The 19,958-nt window shown below is 45.5% G+C and overlaps 2 protein-coding genes across 2 annotated transcripts in view; both read right to left on the bottom strand.

Moving 5' to 3' along the window:
* Positions 1-989: 989 nt before the first annotated feature.
* On the bottom strand, positions 990-10,558 carry LOC310873540 (PDZ and LIM domain protein 3-like). The gene is made up of 6 exons (XM_083785989.1): positions 10,241-10,558; positions 8,165-8,316; positions 6,776-6,845; positions 6,393-6,492; positions 4,011-4,122; positions 990-1,420 (listed from the first exon to the last, which is right to left on the bottom strand). Exons 1-6 carry the CDS (start codon positions 10,331-10,333, stop codon positions 1,255-1,257), a joined length of 693 nt encoding a protein of 230 aa, XP_083642115.1. The 5' UTR covers positions 10,334-10,558; the 3' UTR covers positions 990-1,254.
* A 5,159-nt stretch (positions 10,559-15,717) lies between these two features.
* Positions 15,718-19,958, bottom strand: part of LOC310873805 (uncharacterized protein) — a 62,574-nt gene continuing 58,333 nt past the window's right edge. Inside the window, exon 28 of the mRNA XM_083786356.1 lies at positions 15,718-18,121. The gene's annotated coding sequence lies outside the window, so the exon portion shown is untranslated. The remainder of the gene's footprint in view (positions 18,122-19,958) is intronic.

Below are 19,958 nucleotides of genomic sequence, written 5' to 3' on the forward strand. Positions count from 1 at the left end.
CCTATAATGTGCCACAGTGTCGTAGTGAATCAATACCAGTTGGACTCCTATAATGTGCCACAGTGTCGTAGTAAATCAGTACCAGTTGGACTCCTATAATGTGCCACAGTGTCGTAGTGAATCAGTACCAGTTGGACTCCTATAATGTGCCATAGTGTCGTAGTGAATCAGTACCAGTTGGACTCCTATAATGTGCCACAGTGTCGTAGTGAATCAGTACCAGTTGGACTCCTATAATGTGCCACAGTGTCGTAGTGAATCAGTACCAGTTGGACTCCTATAATGTACCACAGTGTCGTAGTAAATCAGTACCAGTTGGACTCCTAATGTGCCACAGTGTCGTAGTGAATCAGTACCAGTTGGACTCCTAATGTACCACAGTGTCGTAGTGAATCAGTACCAGTTGGACTCCTATAATGTGCCACAGTGTCGTAGTGAATCAGTACCAGTTGGACTCCTATAATGTGCCACAGTGTCGTAGTGAATCAGTACCAGTTGGACTCCTATAATGTGCCACAGTGTCGTAGTGAATCAGTACCAGTTGGACTCCTAATGTGCCACAGTGTCGTAGTGAATCAGTACCAGTTGGACTCCTATAATGTGCCACAGTGTCGTAGTGAATCAGTACCAGTTGGACTCCTATAATGTGCCACAGTGTCGTAGTGAATCAGTACCAGTTGGACTCCTATAATGTGCCACAGTGTCGTAGTGAATCAGTACCAGTTGGACTCCTAATGTGCCACAGTGTCGTAGTGAATCAATACCAGTTGGACTCCTATAATGTGCTACAGTGTCGTAGTAAATCAGTACCAGTTGGACTCCTATAATGTGCCACAGTGTCGTAGTAAATCGGTACCAGTTGGACTCCTAATGTACCACAGTGTCGTAGTGAATCAGTACCAGTTGGACTCCTAATGTACCACAGTGTCGTAGTGAATCAGTACCAGTTGGACTCCTAATGTACCACAGTGTCGTAGTGAATCAGTACCAGTTGGACTCCTAATGTACCACAGTGTCGTAGTGAATCAGTACCAGTTGGACTCCTAATGTGTAGTAAATCGGTGTCATACATATTCAGAACAAAACCTGGAGACTTGACATTCAATAATTAGGTCTTGTGATCAAAATAAGAACATTATAATGTGTGTAAAAAAAAGAAAATCTAAACATTTGGCACGGACCAGACAGAGTCTTGCCACGGACACACACTTTGATTTTGTCCACATATATGAACATATGTATGACACCCGGGTCTCATTCCCCCCGGGCCTGCATGGCGACGGCGTCTGCGGCGTGCTGCTGGCAGTACAGCTGCCCTTCGATCAGGTAGTATCCCTGGTGTTTCAGCTCCTGGCCACACACCACGCACCTGAAACAGCCTGGGTGACGCCACTTCTCCCCTGCACGCACCACCGCTCCTCTGCACAGAAGGAAACATGTATTGATATGTTTACCTCCCTGCACGCACCACCGCTCCTCTGCACAGAAGGAAACATGTATTAATATGTTTACCTCCCTGCACGCACCACCGCTCCTCTGCACAGAAGGAAACATGTATTAATATGTTTACCTCCCTGCACGCACCACCGCTCCTCTGCACAGAAGGAAACATGTATTAATATGTTTACCTCCCTGCAGTGCACGCACCTCTGCACAGAAGGAAACATGCATTAATATGTTTACCTCCCTGCACGCACCACCGCACCTCTGCACAGAAGGAAACATGTATTAATATGTTTACCTCCCTGCAGTGCACGCACCACCACACCTCTGCCAGAAAGAAATATAATATATTGTCTGTCAGGTGGAAACCAAAACTGTTGGAGAGTTTGCCTACTTGTCAGGACTTGTTTATTTGCCTACTTGTCAGGACTTGTTTATTTGCCTACTTGTCAGGACTTAAAACCCATCGCTTAGCGTCATGTTTCGAGCTTGTGGATCTGCTACTTTTTTTTTCTGCTCTATTGATTTTTGAAGGGACAGACAGTAGGCTGACAGGAAACGGGAGAGAGATGGGGGGATGACATGCAGTAAAGGCCGTGTCGGGTCCGGGAGTCGAACCCGCGGCACACTGCGACTGGATTACCAGTCCGGTGCCCAGACCGTTACGCTACGGCCTGGGCCAGGATCTGCTACTTTTGATGCTTGTGTGACGCTGTAGTTTGATCAAGTAGGGCGTTCATTTACAAAAACACAAAAAAGTTAAAATATGGAGATGAGAAGTTTCTGCCCGACAGCAACGATATGTTACAGTGACTGTTTTTCCAGCGCAAGGGGGCGCAGTGGGAGACAAACCAAATTTTAACCAATTGGTTAATGGTACGTCTGCATTTCACTATCATACTCAATGCTCAATGTGTTAGTAATAGTATCATGCTATAATGTAGTCTATCTGGAGAGTCTAAGGTCTGTTTTATAGAGAACCAAAGTCCTGATGTCACTGTCAGTAGAGGGCGCCAGTCCACAGGTTTGTGTACTTTTTATTTGCATTGAAAATCGCCATAGGGAGATTTTAGATCTCGAACGGTGTTTGAAAAATAAACCGATCACCCCAGCCTTTTCACTCATATGGATATGAAGCATCGACTGAAGGTGGAAATGTACAAATATACCCAAAGAGTAACACAATAAGTGCTAGAAACGAGTCAAACAACCCAGAGACTACATTTCCGGGTAGGCGGGTGGTTGCAACTGCCCGTCGCACAACAGAAACTTAAACTGTTAATTACGTTTAAAAAAAATTCGATTCACCGCCAGCTGAGCTTACGTCAACGAGGAATCTCAGGAACACAATGTGTTGATAGCTGGGCGTGACGTATATTAGCAGCGACATTGCTGTCATATGTAGTTTCAAGGCTTTTGCGGCCAAAGTAATTACATTTTCTCCAGAAACTGGCTGTATCAAATATGAATGGACATCATTAACGAGTCAACGACGCACAGCCACCCCCCTGACAGAAAGGCCGGGATGATCGGTTTATCTTTCAAACACAGTTCTTATATGAAGCGACCTAAAATCACCCTATGGTGATTTCAATGCAAATAAAAAAATACATTAACCTGTGTACTGGCACCCTCTGCTGAAAGTGACGTCAGACTTCGGTGCTGTCTGTATTTTTTTTTTCATTTCATTCTCTCATGTCCTTGTCATAATTGTTCTGAAAACCCCAATAATCACAGACCCCGTAGTAAAGGGTCCATTTGGACTGCCTGGTGTTCCCCAAACCCACGGTTGAAAACCAGTGGTGCCAGGCCACGGCTAATGGTCGCTCTAAAAGAGACCATTACCTTTTATCCATTTAATTATCCCCCTAGGAATGATATGCTTCTGAGTCATGAGATTAATTTAGGAGGTGGTGCTGAGAACTGTCACTCTGGCACCAAGCACTGCAGATACGTTCGGAATGTGACTTACAACCTCGTTAACCGGTGGGTGGGCAGCTGTAGATGGAAAAAAGGAGATGGCCTAGCATAGGCCCTTGGGCCAAGGGTTCCCAAACGCCTCGCAGTGCAAAAGTGTGAGTAAAGTATTTTAAAGTGTGACTTTAGTAAAGTAAGAGTTCTCACATGATTCCTGTATGTAGTATAACATGTATATAACGATGCAATGTGACATATAGCTCTGTTTACATAATGCTGTACCTCCTCCAACTGTATATACTTTCCCCATTTTGAACAGTTTTTATTGTATTTTGTCACTTGCTTTGGCAATGTAAACGTATATTGTCTCATTCATACCAATAAAGCTCCTTTGAATTGAATTGATTTCTTTCCAACAGAGGCTCATACATACTCCAGTTTTAGGTGATAAGTGATAAGGTATCACCTAAAGGTGATAAAGAGTCGAGGTCATCATACTCGCGGTGATGTCACCGTCCTCCCTCTGGTTCAGATGCAAAACCCCCGTGCCATGCAAAGCCAAGGGGACCGCCCACCCAACTTCTAGACCAATCAGTGAACGAGGTGACAGCCCCAGAGTGACAGAACTTATCAGGGTCAGGGTTACTCACATGACTGCTTTGCCACAGAGGTCACAGAGGGGCAGCTTCTGTAGGTGAGCAACGGGAGGCTGGGGTTTGGTTACCGGGGCAACAACAGTCCGAGTGACGGGACGGCTGACACCTGGAATGAACAACAACAACGTCAATAATAACATCAACAGCAACATCAGCAACAACTAGACAAAGTGCCAATCGGCACAGGTCTCCACCAGGGCAGGTCAGGTTGTGGCCTCATGGTGGCGCTATAACAGGCTGTTGAGGAAGATTTGGGCCGGAGGTTCGTGTTGGAGGGATGCAGGTACAATGTTTTTCCATGTGTGCATACATAAGTTGTATACAGATCGATGCAGTTATAGCTAAAAACAGGAATTGGCCTGTTATAGCGCCACCGTGAGGCTGATTTTGAGGAAAAAATTGTGGCATGTCGTCCTCGGCCTAGTGAAAATGTGTGTGTATAATTGAACGGAAATTGCACACTGTGTTTGTGATTTGTGGCCTTTTTTCGAAATGGACGAATCGTGTGAGCTTTGGAAGCCAATCTTAGCCAATCAGGATGGAAGATGGGAAATGGTGCCGCTCCGTGTTGATCACATGACTATGGAGATAGTGTATACCGATTTGCGTGAAATTTGGATAAAATCTGAAGGAGTAATAATAGAAAATGTGTTTTACATATGTCGGCCTCCTGGTGGCGCTATAAAGAGCAGATGTGAAAAATTCCAGGCAAAGGTTTTTCCTTGGCCTCTAGGGAGTTGGCATACAAAGTTATCCACAGATCCGTGCAGTTAGAGGTAAAAACACTTTTCGGCCAGTTATAGCGCCACCTTGAGTCTGAGTTGAAATTGTTCATGTGGCATTTCGTCCTGGGCCTAGTGGGAATGTGGGTGCACAATTTCACGGAAATCACGCGATGTGTTCATGATTTGCAGCATTTTGTTTGAAACTGAGCACTCCTGTGAACTTTGGAAGCCAATCTTAACCAATCAGGATGGAGTGTGAGAAATCTGAAAGACCGGTTTCGTTGAATGGCTCTAGAGAGACTGTGTACCAATTCGCGTGATGTTTGGACAAAATCTGTAGGTGTACTGTGCAAAAACTTGTTTTGTACAAAGCGGCCTCCTGGTGGCGCTATAACAGGCCGTTCTGGAAAGTTTGGGGCAGAGGTTCATCGTTGGCATCCAGGGAGTGTGTGTGCAAAATTTGGCATCGACCGGGTTAACGGTGGCCGAGATTAGCTGCTCACGGACACACGGACGGACGGACGGCCGGACACACGGACGGACACACGGACGGAGTGCAAAACATACTCTCCCCACATGCCTTCGGCCTGGTGGAGTCCCCACATGCCTTCGGCCTGGTGGAGACAACAATGATACAAACCGATACAAGCTCTGACATATGTGTAACTAATGGTTGGACGGTAGGCATGTAACGATTCACTCAACTCACGATACGATTCGTATCAAGATATGAGGTTCACGATACGATTTTTCACTAAAAATATATTTATATTTTAAAGAAAAATTACCATTTTTGAAATTTTATATAATTTATATTACAGTTTTTTAAAATTTTATATAATTTATCTTCCCCCTGAGAAAAATGAAAAAAGTATTATTATTTTTTTATCGATTTTTTTATTTCAATGAATCGATTCATATCGTCGGGATTAATATCGATATACAATATATCGTTACATGCCTATTGGACGTCATGGTGCACCATGTGCATTCTCATGATCAATCAATCCATTGTGTTCTGACTTGGATCAATGGAACTAACATTTAAACTCCTATTTATTGGTTATCACAAAATAAAATAAAATAAGTTTGAAAGAAAAAATACCAATGCTTTGTACACATTTAGTTTTTAATTAATATGTTTTGCCAATTATTTTGGGGCCCACCTGCGAAATCCCGACAGCCCAGGTAAGAGAGACCTTGATGAATGATGCAAAACGTCTCATTTAGAGGTGGCGTAAGACCTCGATGAATGATGCAAAACGTCTCATTTAGAGGTGTTGTAAGACCTCGATGAATGATGCAAAACGTCTCATTTAGAGGTGGCGTAAGACCTCGATGAATGATGCAAAACGTCTCATTTAGAGGTGGCGTAAGACCTCGATGAATGATGCAAAACGTCTCATTTAGAGGTGTTGTAAGACCTCGATGAATGATGCAAAACGTCTCATTTAGAGGTGTTGTAAGACCTCGATGAATGATGCAAAACGTCTCATTTAGAGGTGGCGTAAGACCTCGATGAATGATGCAAAACGTCTCATTTAGAGGTGGCGTAAGACCTCGATGAATGATGCAAAACGTCTCATTTAGAGGTGGCGTAAGACCTCGATGAATGATGCAAAACGTCTCATTTAGAGGTGGCGTCACTCACTGTTGTTGTTGTCGTCGATGGTTTCCGTGGTGACCACGGGGGCGGGGCCTCCAAAGGGGCGTGGCCTGACGTTAAACTTGTGCTCAAAGTGGCCGAGGTCCTGGACAGACACATGTCAATCATTCACATTATGACAGACACATGTCAATCATCCACATTATGACAGAGACACGTGTCAATCAAAGTGTGTGTGTGTGTGTGTGTGTGTGTGTGTGTGTGTGTGTGTGTGTGTGTGTGTCTGTGTGTGTGTGTGTGTACGTGTAGCAATCGCAACTCATTTCGTGCTACGTTAGGAAAATAAGGAAATAATCCACGGAGCCCTGTAAGAAAAGAGACATCACGTGTGTGCGTGTGCGTGTGTGTGTGTGTGTGTGTCTGTGTACCTGCTGCTGTGCAGTCTGTAAATTGAGGCTGAACGGTTCCATCTGAGGAGACCATAGTGTTGTCAGTGGCCTGGAAAACACACACACACACACACACACACACACACACACACACACACACACACACACACACACACACACACACACACACACACACACACACACACACACACACACACACACACACACACACACACACACACACACACACACACACAGAGAAACACACACACACACACACACACACACACACACACACACACACACACACACACACACACACAGAGAAACACACACACACACACACACACACACACACACACACACACACACACACACACACACACACACACAGATTAGACAGACAGACGGATGGTGGGACGGACAGGCAGGCAGACACGCAGGCAGGGGGTGCATACGTTGGTTAGACATACTGTATACTAACAGTCCAGACAGGCATTAGTCTGACAACAGCTTCGCTCCTGACATGCACTGCCACTTACACCTTACAACTAACCTGACATGCACTGCCACTTACACCTTACAACTAACCTGACATGCACTGTCTGCCACTTACACCTTACAACTAACCTGACATGCACTGTCTGCCACTTACACCTTACAACTAACCTGACATGCACTGTCTGCCACTTACACCTTACAACTAACCTGACATGCACTGTCTGCCACTTACACCTTACAACTAACCCGACATGCACTGTCTGCCACTTACACCTTACAACTAACCCGACATGCACTGTCTGCCACTTACACCTTACAACTAACCTGACATGCACTGTCTGCCACTTACACCTTACAACTAACCCGACATGCACTGTCTGCCACTTACACCTTACAACTAACCTGACATGCACTGTCTGCCACTTACACCTTACAACTAACCTGACATGCACTGTCTGCCACTTACACCTTACAACTAACCTGACATGCACTGTCTGCCACTTACACCTTACAACTAACCCGACATGCACTGTCACTTACACCTTACAACTAACCTGACATGCGTGGCAGGTTAAAACTAACCCGTGGCTTCCTGTGATGTTAGGTTTAGGGTTGGGTTTTGGGTAGGACTCATGACTGTCGGACCAAAAACATGCACCTCGCAGGCAGACAGATATAACACAGACAGAGACAGACAGACAGATATATAACACAGACAGACAGACAGACAGACAGACAGACAGACAGACAGACAGACAGACAGACAGATATAACACAGACAGAGAGAGACAGACAGACAGACAGATATATAACACAAACAGACAGACAGACAGACAGACAGACAGATATAACACAGACAGAGAGAGACAGACAGACAGACAGATATATAACACAAACAGACAGACAGACAGACAGACAGACAGGTACCGTTGTATCTTCAGACACAGCTGGTCCGTGCAGCTCGTGATGACCTGTTGGGCCTCCTCCAAGGTCATGACCTCAGTGACCACGCCCCCGATGGCCAGGATGACATCACCGGGGTACAGGTTGGCCAATGAGGCCTTAGTTCCAGGTGTCACCTATATGAGGAGAGGACGAAGCAAAGACCTATAGGCAGCGGCCATCACCATAGAATAGATATTAAATGAACAGATGCCTCACGTCATTGGCCGCTGCAGTTCTCCAGCCAGACCAGAGCCATCTAATAGAGTTAGATATAGAGGAGCAGAAACCGAGCGCTCGAGCGCTGTTCATGCTGCCTGAACTGAGACAAGCTGGAGTTGGAAATACATTGTTTTCAACGAGGGCGGCGCAAATAAGAGCTATTTTAACCCATTCTGACCTGAGATCAGATTCATACGAGGTTTCCGCCGGACAAACACTGGGTCTGATGAACCCATTCTGACCTGAGATCAGATTCTAAAAATGTCAGTCGCTCTTCGATTTTTCAAAAATAGCAGACCTACAAGCTCGTATCGCGCCACTCGGTGGCGCGATATGAGCTTGTAGATCTGCTATTTTTCAATAGCTAAAGCATAACATGATGCCAACACCAAAATGGGTGCCCGGTCAGAATGGGTTAAGCATCTGTGCAACATGACAACTGTTTTAAAGTATTGTACAGCAACAACTAAATTGTCTTTAATGTTTATGTTGTACTATTACTACAAAACACACACTAAAATAAAGGGATTTAAGATCATTAAAGCTGGGCTGTTGCCCGAGTCCAATGCATTTCTGCCTACTTCCGGTCCAGGACTTGGCCCAGTTGGTTGTCCCCATGCTCAATGCGTAGTCTATATAGGAGAGCCGCCATTGGACTGGCCCCATGAAGTGAACGCAGTTTGCGTAACTCTGTCTATATCTAAGGCTCTGAGCCAGCGTATAGGCAGAAGTCAAGCGGAAGTCAAGCGGAAGGCATGCTGCGTCGCTGCCACTCAAAGTGACTAGTACTGGCCAATAACAGTGCGTCTTTTCCGGGACTTATCAGTCCAAAGGAGTGTTATTGGCATGAGGAAACAAACGTTTACATTGTGCCTCTGATTGGCCTACACCGCTATGCTTCACAATGAAGGAATATGGGGAAAGCTTGCCTTGTTGTCTACTCTCAGGGACGTGTTAGAGAGGCAGGGGCTGAAATCTCATATATAAGAGGGCACTTTTGAACAAAAATAGCGGATCTACAAGCTCTCAACGCGTCACAGCGCGACGCGTTGAGAGCTTGTAGATCAGCTATGTCTATGGTGATCACCATGCAATTCTTCCATTTGTCCCACGGACGGACATATAAATACCGTAACACATGAAGAGATAGCCTACCCTACCCCTGAATGACATATCAGGGGTAGAACTAGAACCATTAGGCCTACTACTAGAACCATTAGGTCTACTAGTCGGACTCCGACATTGTGTTGTAGTAAATCAGTGTCATACATGTTCTGGAGAAAACCTGAGACTTGGCGTTGCTGCTACGTCTGCTTCTAAAAACAGGCCTGTCTGTGTCATGTCCAGCCATGTGTGTGTGTGTGTGTGTGTGTGTGTGTGTGTGTGTGTGGCCACTCTAGGTCTCTATCAGTAGCACGCTGATATCACTGCTGAAGTATTTGACACCCCGGATACCCTAACCCCCTCCCCCCCCCCCCCCCTCCCCTTCTCTTTGATCTCTTCCTTCTCCCGAGCTCCCCTCTAAATAAAAACATCACAACAACAAGTAGGGCTGCAATTATCCATCATATTCATAACGATAATTGTATATCAATTACTTTTCCGAGGTGTAGCTAGCAGATCATGTACAAACTCAACACTGTATCGGCTATTTCACAATTTTATGCCAATAATGATTTAATGTAATGACCAAAATAGGGATTGGTTATGAATAAATATTAGTTATTAGTTAAAGTCTCCATTCTTTAAAAAATATAATCAAATAGTATAACAACTTAAACCCAAAAGAGTTTAAGTGGTTTAATGAAGTGTTGCACCCTGCAGCTATCAAACACTTACTCGACTGATGCTGATTGGTTGGCTGTGGTCTGCTCCACCTGTCAATCTGAAGCCCCAGGGAGGCCCGCCCTCCAGCACCAAGTTCTGTGGCATGCTCTCTCTCTCTCTCTCTCTCTCCTTTTCCTTTCTTCTCTCTCTCTCTCTCTCTCTCTCTCTCTCCTCCTCTTTTTTCTTTCTTCTCTCTTTCTTCCTTTCTTCTCTTTTCTCTTTCTTCTTCTTGCTTCACTTTGCTTCAGTTCTCTCCGCGGCTAACTTTAGCATACATGTGTTTTAATGGGAGCCTTTTTAGTTTCCCTCCTTTCAGCACCTGTTTTTCAGCACCCCCCCCCCCCACAATGTTTAGTCGATCTCTCTCTCTCTCTCTCTCTCTCTGCAGTAGGCCTACGGTAAGCCCCTCCCCGTGTGGCTCGTTCTCCCCGATGATTGGCTTGCGTACAGGCAGAGAATCCCCCCCCCCCCCCCCCCCCCCCCCATTGCATGAGGTCATACCACAGTCTGAGAAGCAGTGACACCATGGATGGATGACAGTGATGCGTGATTGTGAATCCCACCAAGGTCCTAGGTTAGACCCGCCTCACCATGTGTCTGATTGGCTCCCGGGAAGGCATAGTTTTACTGAGGTTAGGCCGTTCGGGTTAGGTTTAGGGGGGTGCATACTTAGTTTAGACTAGTCATTGGTTAGACATGGGTTAAGGTTAGGTTTAGGGGGGTGCATACTTAGTTTAGACTATAGTCATTGGTTAGACATGGGTTAAGGTTAGGTTTAGGGGAGTGCATACTTAGTTTAGACTAGTCATTGGTTAGACATGGGTTAAGGTTAGGTTTAGGGGAGTGCATACTTAGTTTAGACTAGTCATTGGTTAGACATGGGTTAAGGTTAGGTTTAGGGGGTGCATACTTATAGTTTAGACTAGTCATTGGTTAGACATGGGTTAAGGTTAGGTTTAGGGGGTGCATACTTAGTTTAGACTAGCCATTGGTTAGACATAGGTTAAGGTTAGGTTTAGGGGAGTGCATACTTAGTTTAGACTAGTCATTGGTTAGACATGGGTTAAGGTTAGGTTTAGGGGGTGCATACTTATAGTTTAGACTAGTCATTGGTTAGACATGGGTTAAGGTTAGGTTTAGGGGGGTGCATACTTATAGTTTAGACTAGCCATTGGTTAGACATGGGTTAAGGTTAGGTTTAGGGGGGTGCATACTTAGTTTAGACTAGTCATTGGTTAGACATGGGTTAAGGTTAGGTTTAGGGGGGTGCATACTTAGTTTAGACTAGTCATTGGTTAGACATGGGTTAAGGTTAGGTTTAGGGGGGTGCATACTTAGTTTAGACTAGTCATTGGTTAGACATGGGTTAAGGTTAGGTTTAGGGGGGTGCATACTTAGTTTAGACTAGTCATTGGTTAGACATGGGTTAAGGTTTAGGGGGGTGCATACTTAGTTTAGACTAGTCATTGGTTAGACATGGGTTAAGGTTAGGTTTAGGGGGTGCATACTTAGTTTAGACTAGTCATTGGTTAGACATGGGTTAAGGTTAGGTTTAGGGGGGTGCATACTTAGTTTAGACTAGTCATTGGTTAGACATGGGTTAAGGTTTAGGGGGGTGCATACTTAGTTTAGACTAGTCATTGGTTAGACATGGGTCAGTAGGTTGTATGTAGGACATAGGTTGTAGTTGTAGGAGTAATGACTGGTCGCAAAAACGAGAACTGTCAATCACAACGACTACTGGCCAATCACAGCAGGGCTTTCCTAGAACGTTGGTGGGACATAATAACGCGACAGTGATAGTCACCTCCAGGCTCCAGTGTAGTAAGTCCAGGTCAGTGATAGTCACCTCCAGGCTCCAGTGTAGTAAGTCCAGGTCAGTGATAGTCACCTCCAGGCTCCAGTGTAGTAAGTCCAGGTCAGTGATAGTCACCTCCAGGCTCCAGTGTAGTAAGTCCAGGTCAGTGATAGTCACCTCCAGGCTCCAGTGTAGTAAGTCCAGGTCAGTGATAGTCACCTCCAGGCTCCAGTGTAGTAAGTCCAGGTCAGTGATAGTCACCTCCAGGCTCCAGTGTAGTAAGTCCAGGTCAGTGATAGTCACCTCCAGGCTCCAGTGTAGTAAGTCCAGGTCAGTGATAGTCACCTCCAGGCTCTGGTGTAGTAAGTCCAGGTCAGTGATAGTCACCTCCAGGCTCCAGTGTAGTAAGTCCAGGTCAGTGATAGTCACCTCCAGGCTCCAGTGTAGTAAGTCCAGGTCAGTGATAGTCACCTCCAGGCTCCAGTGTAGTAAGTCCAGGTCAGTGATAGTCACCTCCAGGCTCCAGTGTAGTAAGTCCAGGTCAGTGATAGTCACCTCCAGGCTCCAGTGTAGTAAGTCCAGGTCAGTGTGGCCATGCAACCAAGCTGAGGCTCGGGGGTCCCTCTGGCTCTTGGGCCCACTAGGGCCATGGACAAAAAAAACAATTGGGCCGAACAAATAATTAGAAAGAAGAAAAAAGGGCAGGGTACAACATTCTAATTTAAATTATTTGTCCGGCCATAAACAATAAACATTGTTTATTGTCACGAGTTGTCACCTGCTGAGTTGGCTTTGTCCGAGGCTTACAGGTCTTTAAATATACATACTTTTTGAAACGTCTATGGGAAAAAAGATGATGGGAAATTCTCTTCTGGTGACCTCGTCGTTCTGAAAGGGGGCGGGGGTTTGGGACTGCGACACTATTGGAAATGGTGGGAGGCAACAGTCTGCCTTGTGAGACTATAAAGGCTCATTCATAGTCTGGATTTTCGGTGGTGAGGTGACCACCGAACTACAACATGACGTTACGAGCCCCAGACCTTCTCTCTTTTTTTACTCACCACCGCTCAACGTTATTGCAGCTCCGGTGGTCACCTCACCACCGGAGCGGTGGTCACCTCACCACCGAAAATCCAGAATGCATTTGTATCACTGAGAGCGTACAAATTCAACTAAATAGACCCGTTAGGGTCTATTCGAATCTAATATAGTGGTACTCTCTCCTAGCCGATTGGCTGAAAATGGCAACCTACCCGAATTGTGAAATACGTTTTTCATGTGCACTTTTTCAGCATAATCCGTGGTCATCATCAGTGTTGGGGGTACAGTGTTATAAACAACGGGAATACATTCTGGGGTAACGGAGTAACCTAATGAGTTAGTTTGCAATTAGAGTATCCGTTAGCTAGTTACTTTTTCCAAAAACAATGGCATTACTAGTTACATTTAAGACCTATATTTCCGTTTTTACTGTTGCCAGAAAGGAAAATAAATTAATCTGACACAGTGGCGTGATTTTTGTATTTTTTCCCCCAGTTTGTCATGTGTTTATGAGGTGACAGTACTTCATTAGACCCCTTGGCGTGGTTGTTATGTGCAATGATGTTTTCCCTTTGTATTTAGTGGTTCTTCCTGGAGGCTGAAACCTTGACAGTCAAACGTGGCAATGAAGAAAAAAGTGATATAGTGACATCACAATATCATGACAATGTTTCAATGTCAATACATCTTTCTCACCTGACCAAGATGTATATTTGACATTGAATGACCTTCATAACGAGCCACAACTCACCTCCAATATTCTTCTCTGGTGCTGTAGCTTAGGTGGTTAGGTGGTTCGGTCCAGTAAGGATGTGGTTCTCTGGTGCTGTAGCTTAGGTGGTTAGGTGGTTCGGTCCAGTAAGGATGTGGTTCTCTGGTGCTGTAGCTTAGGTGGTTAGGTGGTTCGGTCCAGTAAGGATGTGGTTCTCTGGTGCTGTAGCTTAGGTGGTTAGGTCCAGTAAGGATGTGGTTCTCTGGTGCTGTAGCTTAGGTGGTTAGGTGGTTCGGTCCAGTAAGGATGTGGTTCTCTGGTGCTGTAGCTTAGGTGGTTAGGTCCAGTAAGGATGCGTCCCGAGCATCTCCCTATAGGGAGGTCCTCGTTGAAACGTCCCACTGGGACGAGACCCGCCGGCAGACCAAGGATCAGATGAGAGGGATTACATCTCCAAACTGGCCTTATAGTTGGAACGCCTCAGGATCCCCCAGGATGAAGTTACGACGCCTCAGGATCCCCCAGGATGAAGTTACGACAATGTTGCTCTGGAGAGCGAAGTCTGGAGCTCTGTGCTGGAGCTGTTGCCCCCGCGACCCGACTCCGGATAAATTGGTTTGAAGATGGATGGATGGTGTTTGTGTGCATGCTCCAAGGATCACCACTACCATGTATGGATCTTCATGCTCCACAGGATCACCACTACCATGTATGGATCTTCATGCTCCAAGGATCACCACTACCATGTATGGATCTTCATGCTCCACAGGATCACCACTACCATGTATGGATCTTCATGCTCCAAGGATCACCACTACCATGTATGGATCTTCATGCTCCACAGGATCACCACTACCATGTATGGATCTTCATGCTCCAAGGATCACCACTACCATGTATGGATCTTCATGCTCCACAGGATCACCACTACCATGTATGGATCTTCATGCTCCACAGGATCATCACTACCATGTATGGATCTTCATGCTCCACAGGATCACCACTACCATGTATGGATCTTCATGCTCCACAGGATCACCACTACCATGTATGGATCTTCATGCTCCAAGGATCACCACTACCATGTATGGATCTTCATGCTCCACAGGATCACCACTACCATGTATGGATCTTCATGCTCCAAGGATCACCACTACCATGTATGGATCTTCATGCTCCACAGGATCATCACTACCATGTATGGATCTTCATGCTCCAAGGATCACCACTACCATGTATGGATCTTCATGCTCCACAGGATCATCACTACCATGTATGGATCTTCATGCTCCAAGGATCACCACTACCATGTATGGATCTTCATGCTCCAAGGATCACCACTACCATGTATGGATCTTCATGCTCCAAGGATCACCACTACCATGTATGGATCTTCCACACACTATACTGCGGTCCCCGACTGTGTAACATTAATAAACTGCAACATTATGTGTTGTTTTTCTCTCATTACTGTGCATGGGAGAGTGTTAATCATCCGATCCACCGTACGACTCTCACAGTGTCTCAGTCATCATAGTAGGCTCGATACCCAGGCTTTCATACAGTCATAGTGACATACAGTAGGACATGTTTATGTGTTACTGTACGTACTGTATGTCTGAGTCAAAGGGACCGGGTGATCCGCCCACACATTTTAAGACATTAGCCACATGTCATATGCTATTATACTTGTGGGGGCGTGGCCCTCACACGTATAATAATAATAATAAAGTACACACGCGCACCCGCGCGCAAGTACGCACGCACACACACACACACACACACACACACACACACACACACACACACACACACACACACAAACACACACACACACACACCCTTACACACACACACACACACACGGCACATAGGCAGTAGTGACGCAGAGACAACATAATTATTATATTTATATTCCAGACACATTGTTCCATTATTAATAATTATGACACTATTAAATGATTATATTGCATGGCATCAATAAAACACTGTCTACATGTGTGGTTGGAGTCGGACGGACAGTCGCAACATTCTAAATCCTACACGGGTTGTGCTTATAACCACCACGCCCGCTTCCGTGGCCAACGCGGAAGTGCCTGTCGACCTTCAACAACTGTGGACTAGACCTAAATATATTACTCTATGGATTAGACCCATAGAGTATTCAAAGGATAGAGACTGATCTGGCGCGAAGCTCCGCCCCCTCTGTTATTCATGTCAGTGGAAGTTGCTCAGTGGCGTTTTGAAGCACCCGGAAGGACCGTCTACTTCCGCCTTTTTTCGATTTGGGCACCAAATTTTGGTGCCCAAATGCGGAAGTGCAACCGAGCACTCAATGTCAAAGCCCAGCTGCACGGGGTTTCCCGGTCATGAATCCACGGGTCCACCTGCAGTCCTTCCTCTTACCACTAGGGCCCAGTGCTTCAACGTTGGAGCGCCTCACTGGCCCCTTGATTAGACCGCAACGGAGGCCCGCCGTCTCAAGCCAACTTGTGTCACGTGAGAGACAACCGGGCGAGCTAAAGCGAGCGAGTTGCCTTGTGGAACGGCAACTGGCTCCATTGAGCCGACTCAGGGTCGTTGGAGGCTCCATTGAGCCGACTCAGTGTCGTTGGAGGCTCCATTGAGCCGACTCAGGGTCGTTGGAGGTGCGACCCGATAAGACACAGAACAGTAAATCGTGTTCTGGCGAGAGCGTTTTCCCCCGACTCGACTACCACTCAAAGTGGCTACTGGACCAATCACAGCGCGTCCTCGCACAACCCGTATAGGCTTTCGAGTGACGCGAGGCGGTCGGTCAGGTGACATTATGCATGTATGGAGGTCATCACAGGGGTCGAAGGTCACAGTGTGAGAGGTGAGAGGTCAACACAAGACAATAGCAGAGCGGTTCTCAACGTGGGGCCCTGGGGACCACCAGGGGGTCCAAACTGTGCTGGTTACTGGAGTTAAATTAACACATTGACTGTCAGGTATTAATTCATTATTTAATTCTCCCGCCACCTCCACGATGTAAACAAATGCTGGGGACGATCGTATTTTCTTTCACCAAGGAAAATACATTTTGTAAACACGATCGATCATCGATTGAATATAGCTTGTTTTGATCAAAAACGAGATCAAATTGTATCAAATGGAAGGTCCGTGGCCCAAAACCTGAATCCTTGAAATTAAAAAAAGTGGGCCGATAGCTGAAAAACCCCCCAAGATGTCGCCACCGTTGAAATCCGTTCTAAATACTGGAAATGCATTCTGCACTTTAAAACCGTCAAGGTTTATTTAACTCTGGGAGTGTACAGAGTGAACCATTTGTACACTCTCAGAGTTACAGACCCATAAGGGTCCATTTGGACCGCTGCCACCGAGAAACCTTTTGACTATGATTTGTGCGACACTCTTGTGTGATGAAGTACTGTAGTAGGGCATTCATTTTACAAAAAATAAAATAAAATAAAAATAAAACATACAAAAGTTGACTCCCCCCCCCCCACATATGTGCTCATGCATGCGCACACATACACACACACACGCACACACACATTATATAGTTCGTGTACGATGAATAGCTCACAACGCGACACGCTGTAAGCTTGAAGACTGGATATTTTCACTCTTTTTTTTTTACTTAGGAAAATGTAATATTTTGGACAGTTTTTTGACAACGTAATGACACGCCCCAAAAACAGGAATGCCAGGTTCAAAGTTTTGAGTTTGTGTAACAGTTATTTTTCTGAGAGACATTTGGTGTGAAACAGATAAAAAAAAAAAAAAAAAAAAAAAGTCCAAGTACTGTTGCAACTCAGGTCCGTTTTACTAAGAATAGTGTTTACGTTAAACATTCACCGTGAGCCTGTAAAATGTAAATCCTTCTCGATGTGACAAAACTTCCATCTTCTGCTCAACGCTCTCTCTCTCCCGAGTGTCCGTTGAACTCCCAGAGTGGACATAATGTAGCAGCAGAGTTTCTGCCTGTTGATGACCTAAAACTCGCTATATGCACATACTGTACTGTAGGCGGCCATTTTGGAAATAACTCATCCTGCTTCCTCCGGGCACACTGGGATGACCTACGTTGGTAAATAACTCATCCTGCTTCCTCCGGGCACACTGGGATGACCTACGTTGGTAAATAACTCATCCTGCTTCCTCCCGGCACACTGGGATGACCTACGTTGGTAAATAACTCATCCTGCTTCCTCCCGGCACACTGGGATGACCTACGTTTGTATGAAATAACTCATCCTGCTTCCTCCCGGCACACTGAGATGACCTACGTTGGTAAATAACTCATCCTGCTTCCTCCGGGCACACTGGGATGACCTACGTTGGTAAATAACTCATCCTGCTTCCTCCAGGCACACTGGGATGACCTACGTTTGTATGAGTGTAGCTGGATTTCTGGAAATACCGCTCAAGGAAATGACGTTGACAAATCTACTAATCTGTTTACATTCTCCGTGAATGAAAGTGTTTGAAGGTGATTGCGTGAAAAATACGGAGGGCCTAAACCGGGGGAAGTGAAATGCATCTGACGGATGTTCCGTCCCGATACACTCTCTACCCATTAGGTTGTGATCAGGTGTTACCGATGATACTAACCCACTCTGACCTGAGATCAGATTCTAAAAATGTCTTCTACATCCTGACAGTTTTCTGAAAAGGCTGTGTTTCTATGTCAGTCGTTCTTCGATTTTTAAAAAATAGCAATTTTTCTATAGCTAAAGCATAGCATAATTTATGCTTACACCAAAAGGGCTTCCCGCCCAAACTGGGCTAAATGAAGGCTCTGTTCCATTCTGGTCAAACGGAGTCAGAGTGCTATATTGTGCATGTCGGCTCAGTGGAAACACTAGTGGGTCTCAAAGTGTGTTGTGTACACTCTCAGAGTTATGGGGAAGTTTGAGAACCACTGTACACTATATGGAACAGAGCCACTGTACACTATATGGAACAGAGCCACTGTGCACTATATGGAACAGAGCCACTGTGCACTATATGGAACAGAGCCACTGTACACTATATGGAACAGAGCCACTGTACACTATATGGAACAGAGCCACTGTGCACTATATGGAACAGAGCCACTGTACACTATATGGAACAGAGCCACTGTGCACTATATGGAACAGAGCCACTGTACACTATATGGAACAGAGCCACTGTGCACTATATGGAACAGAGCCACTGTACACTATATGGAACAGAGCCACTGTACACTATATGGAACAGAGCCACTGTACACTATATGGAACAGAGCCACTGTGCACTATATGGAACAGAGCCACTGTACACTATATGGAACAGAGCCACTGTACACTATATGGAACAGAGCCACTGTACACTATATGGAACAGAGCCACTGTACACTATATGGAACAGAGCCACTGTACACTATATGGAACAGAGCCACTGTACACTATATGGAACAGAACCACTGTACACTATATGGAACAGAGCCACTGTACACTATATGGAACAGAGCCACTGTACACTATATGGAACAGAGCCACTGTACACTATATGGAACAGAGCCACTGTACACTATATGGAACAGAGCCACTGTACACTATATGGAACAGAGCCACTGTACACTATATGGAACAGAGCCACTGTGCACTATATGGAACAGAGCCACTGTACACTATATGGAACAGAGCCACTGTACACTATATGGAACAGAGCCACTGTACACTATATGGAACAGAGCCACTGTACACTATATGGAACAGAGCCACTGTGCACTATATGGAACAGAGCCACTGTACACTATATGGAACAGAGCCACTGTACACTATATGGAACAGAGCCACTGTACACTATATGGAACAGAGCCACTGTACACTATATGGAACAGAGCCACTGTACACTATATGGAACAGAGCCACTGTACACTATATGGAACAGAGCCACTGTACACTATATGGAACAGAACCACTGTACACTATATGGAACAGAGCCACTGTACACTATATGGAACAGAGCCACTGTACACTATATGGAACAGAGCCACTGTACACTATATGGAACAGAGCCACTGTGCACTATATGGAACAGAGCCACTGTACACTATATGGAACAGAGCCACTGTACACTATATGGAACAGAGCCACTGTACACTATATGGAACAGAGCCACTGTACACTATATGGAACAGAGCCACTGTACACTATATGGAACAG

This window comes from Protomyctophum parallelum (assembly GCF_964188405.1).
Source record: "Protomyctophum parallelum genome assembly, chromosome: 16".
In the NCBI taxonomy this organism is placed as follows: domain Eukaryota; kingdom Metazoa; phylum Chordata; class Actinopteri; order Myctophiformes; family Myctophidae; genus Protomyctophum; species Protomyctophum parallelum.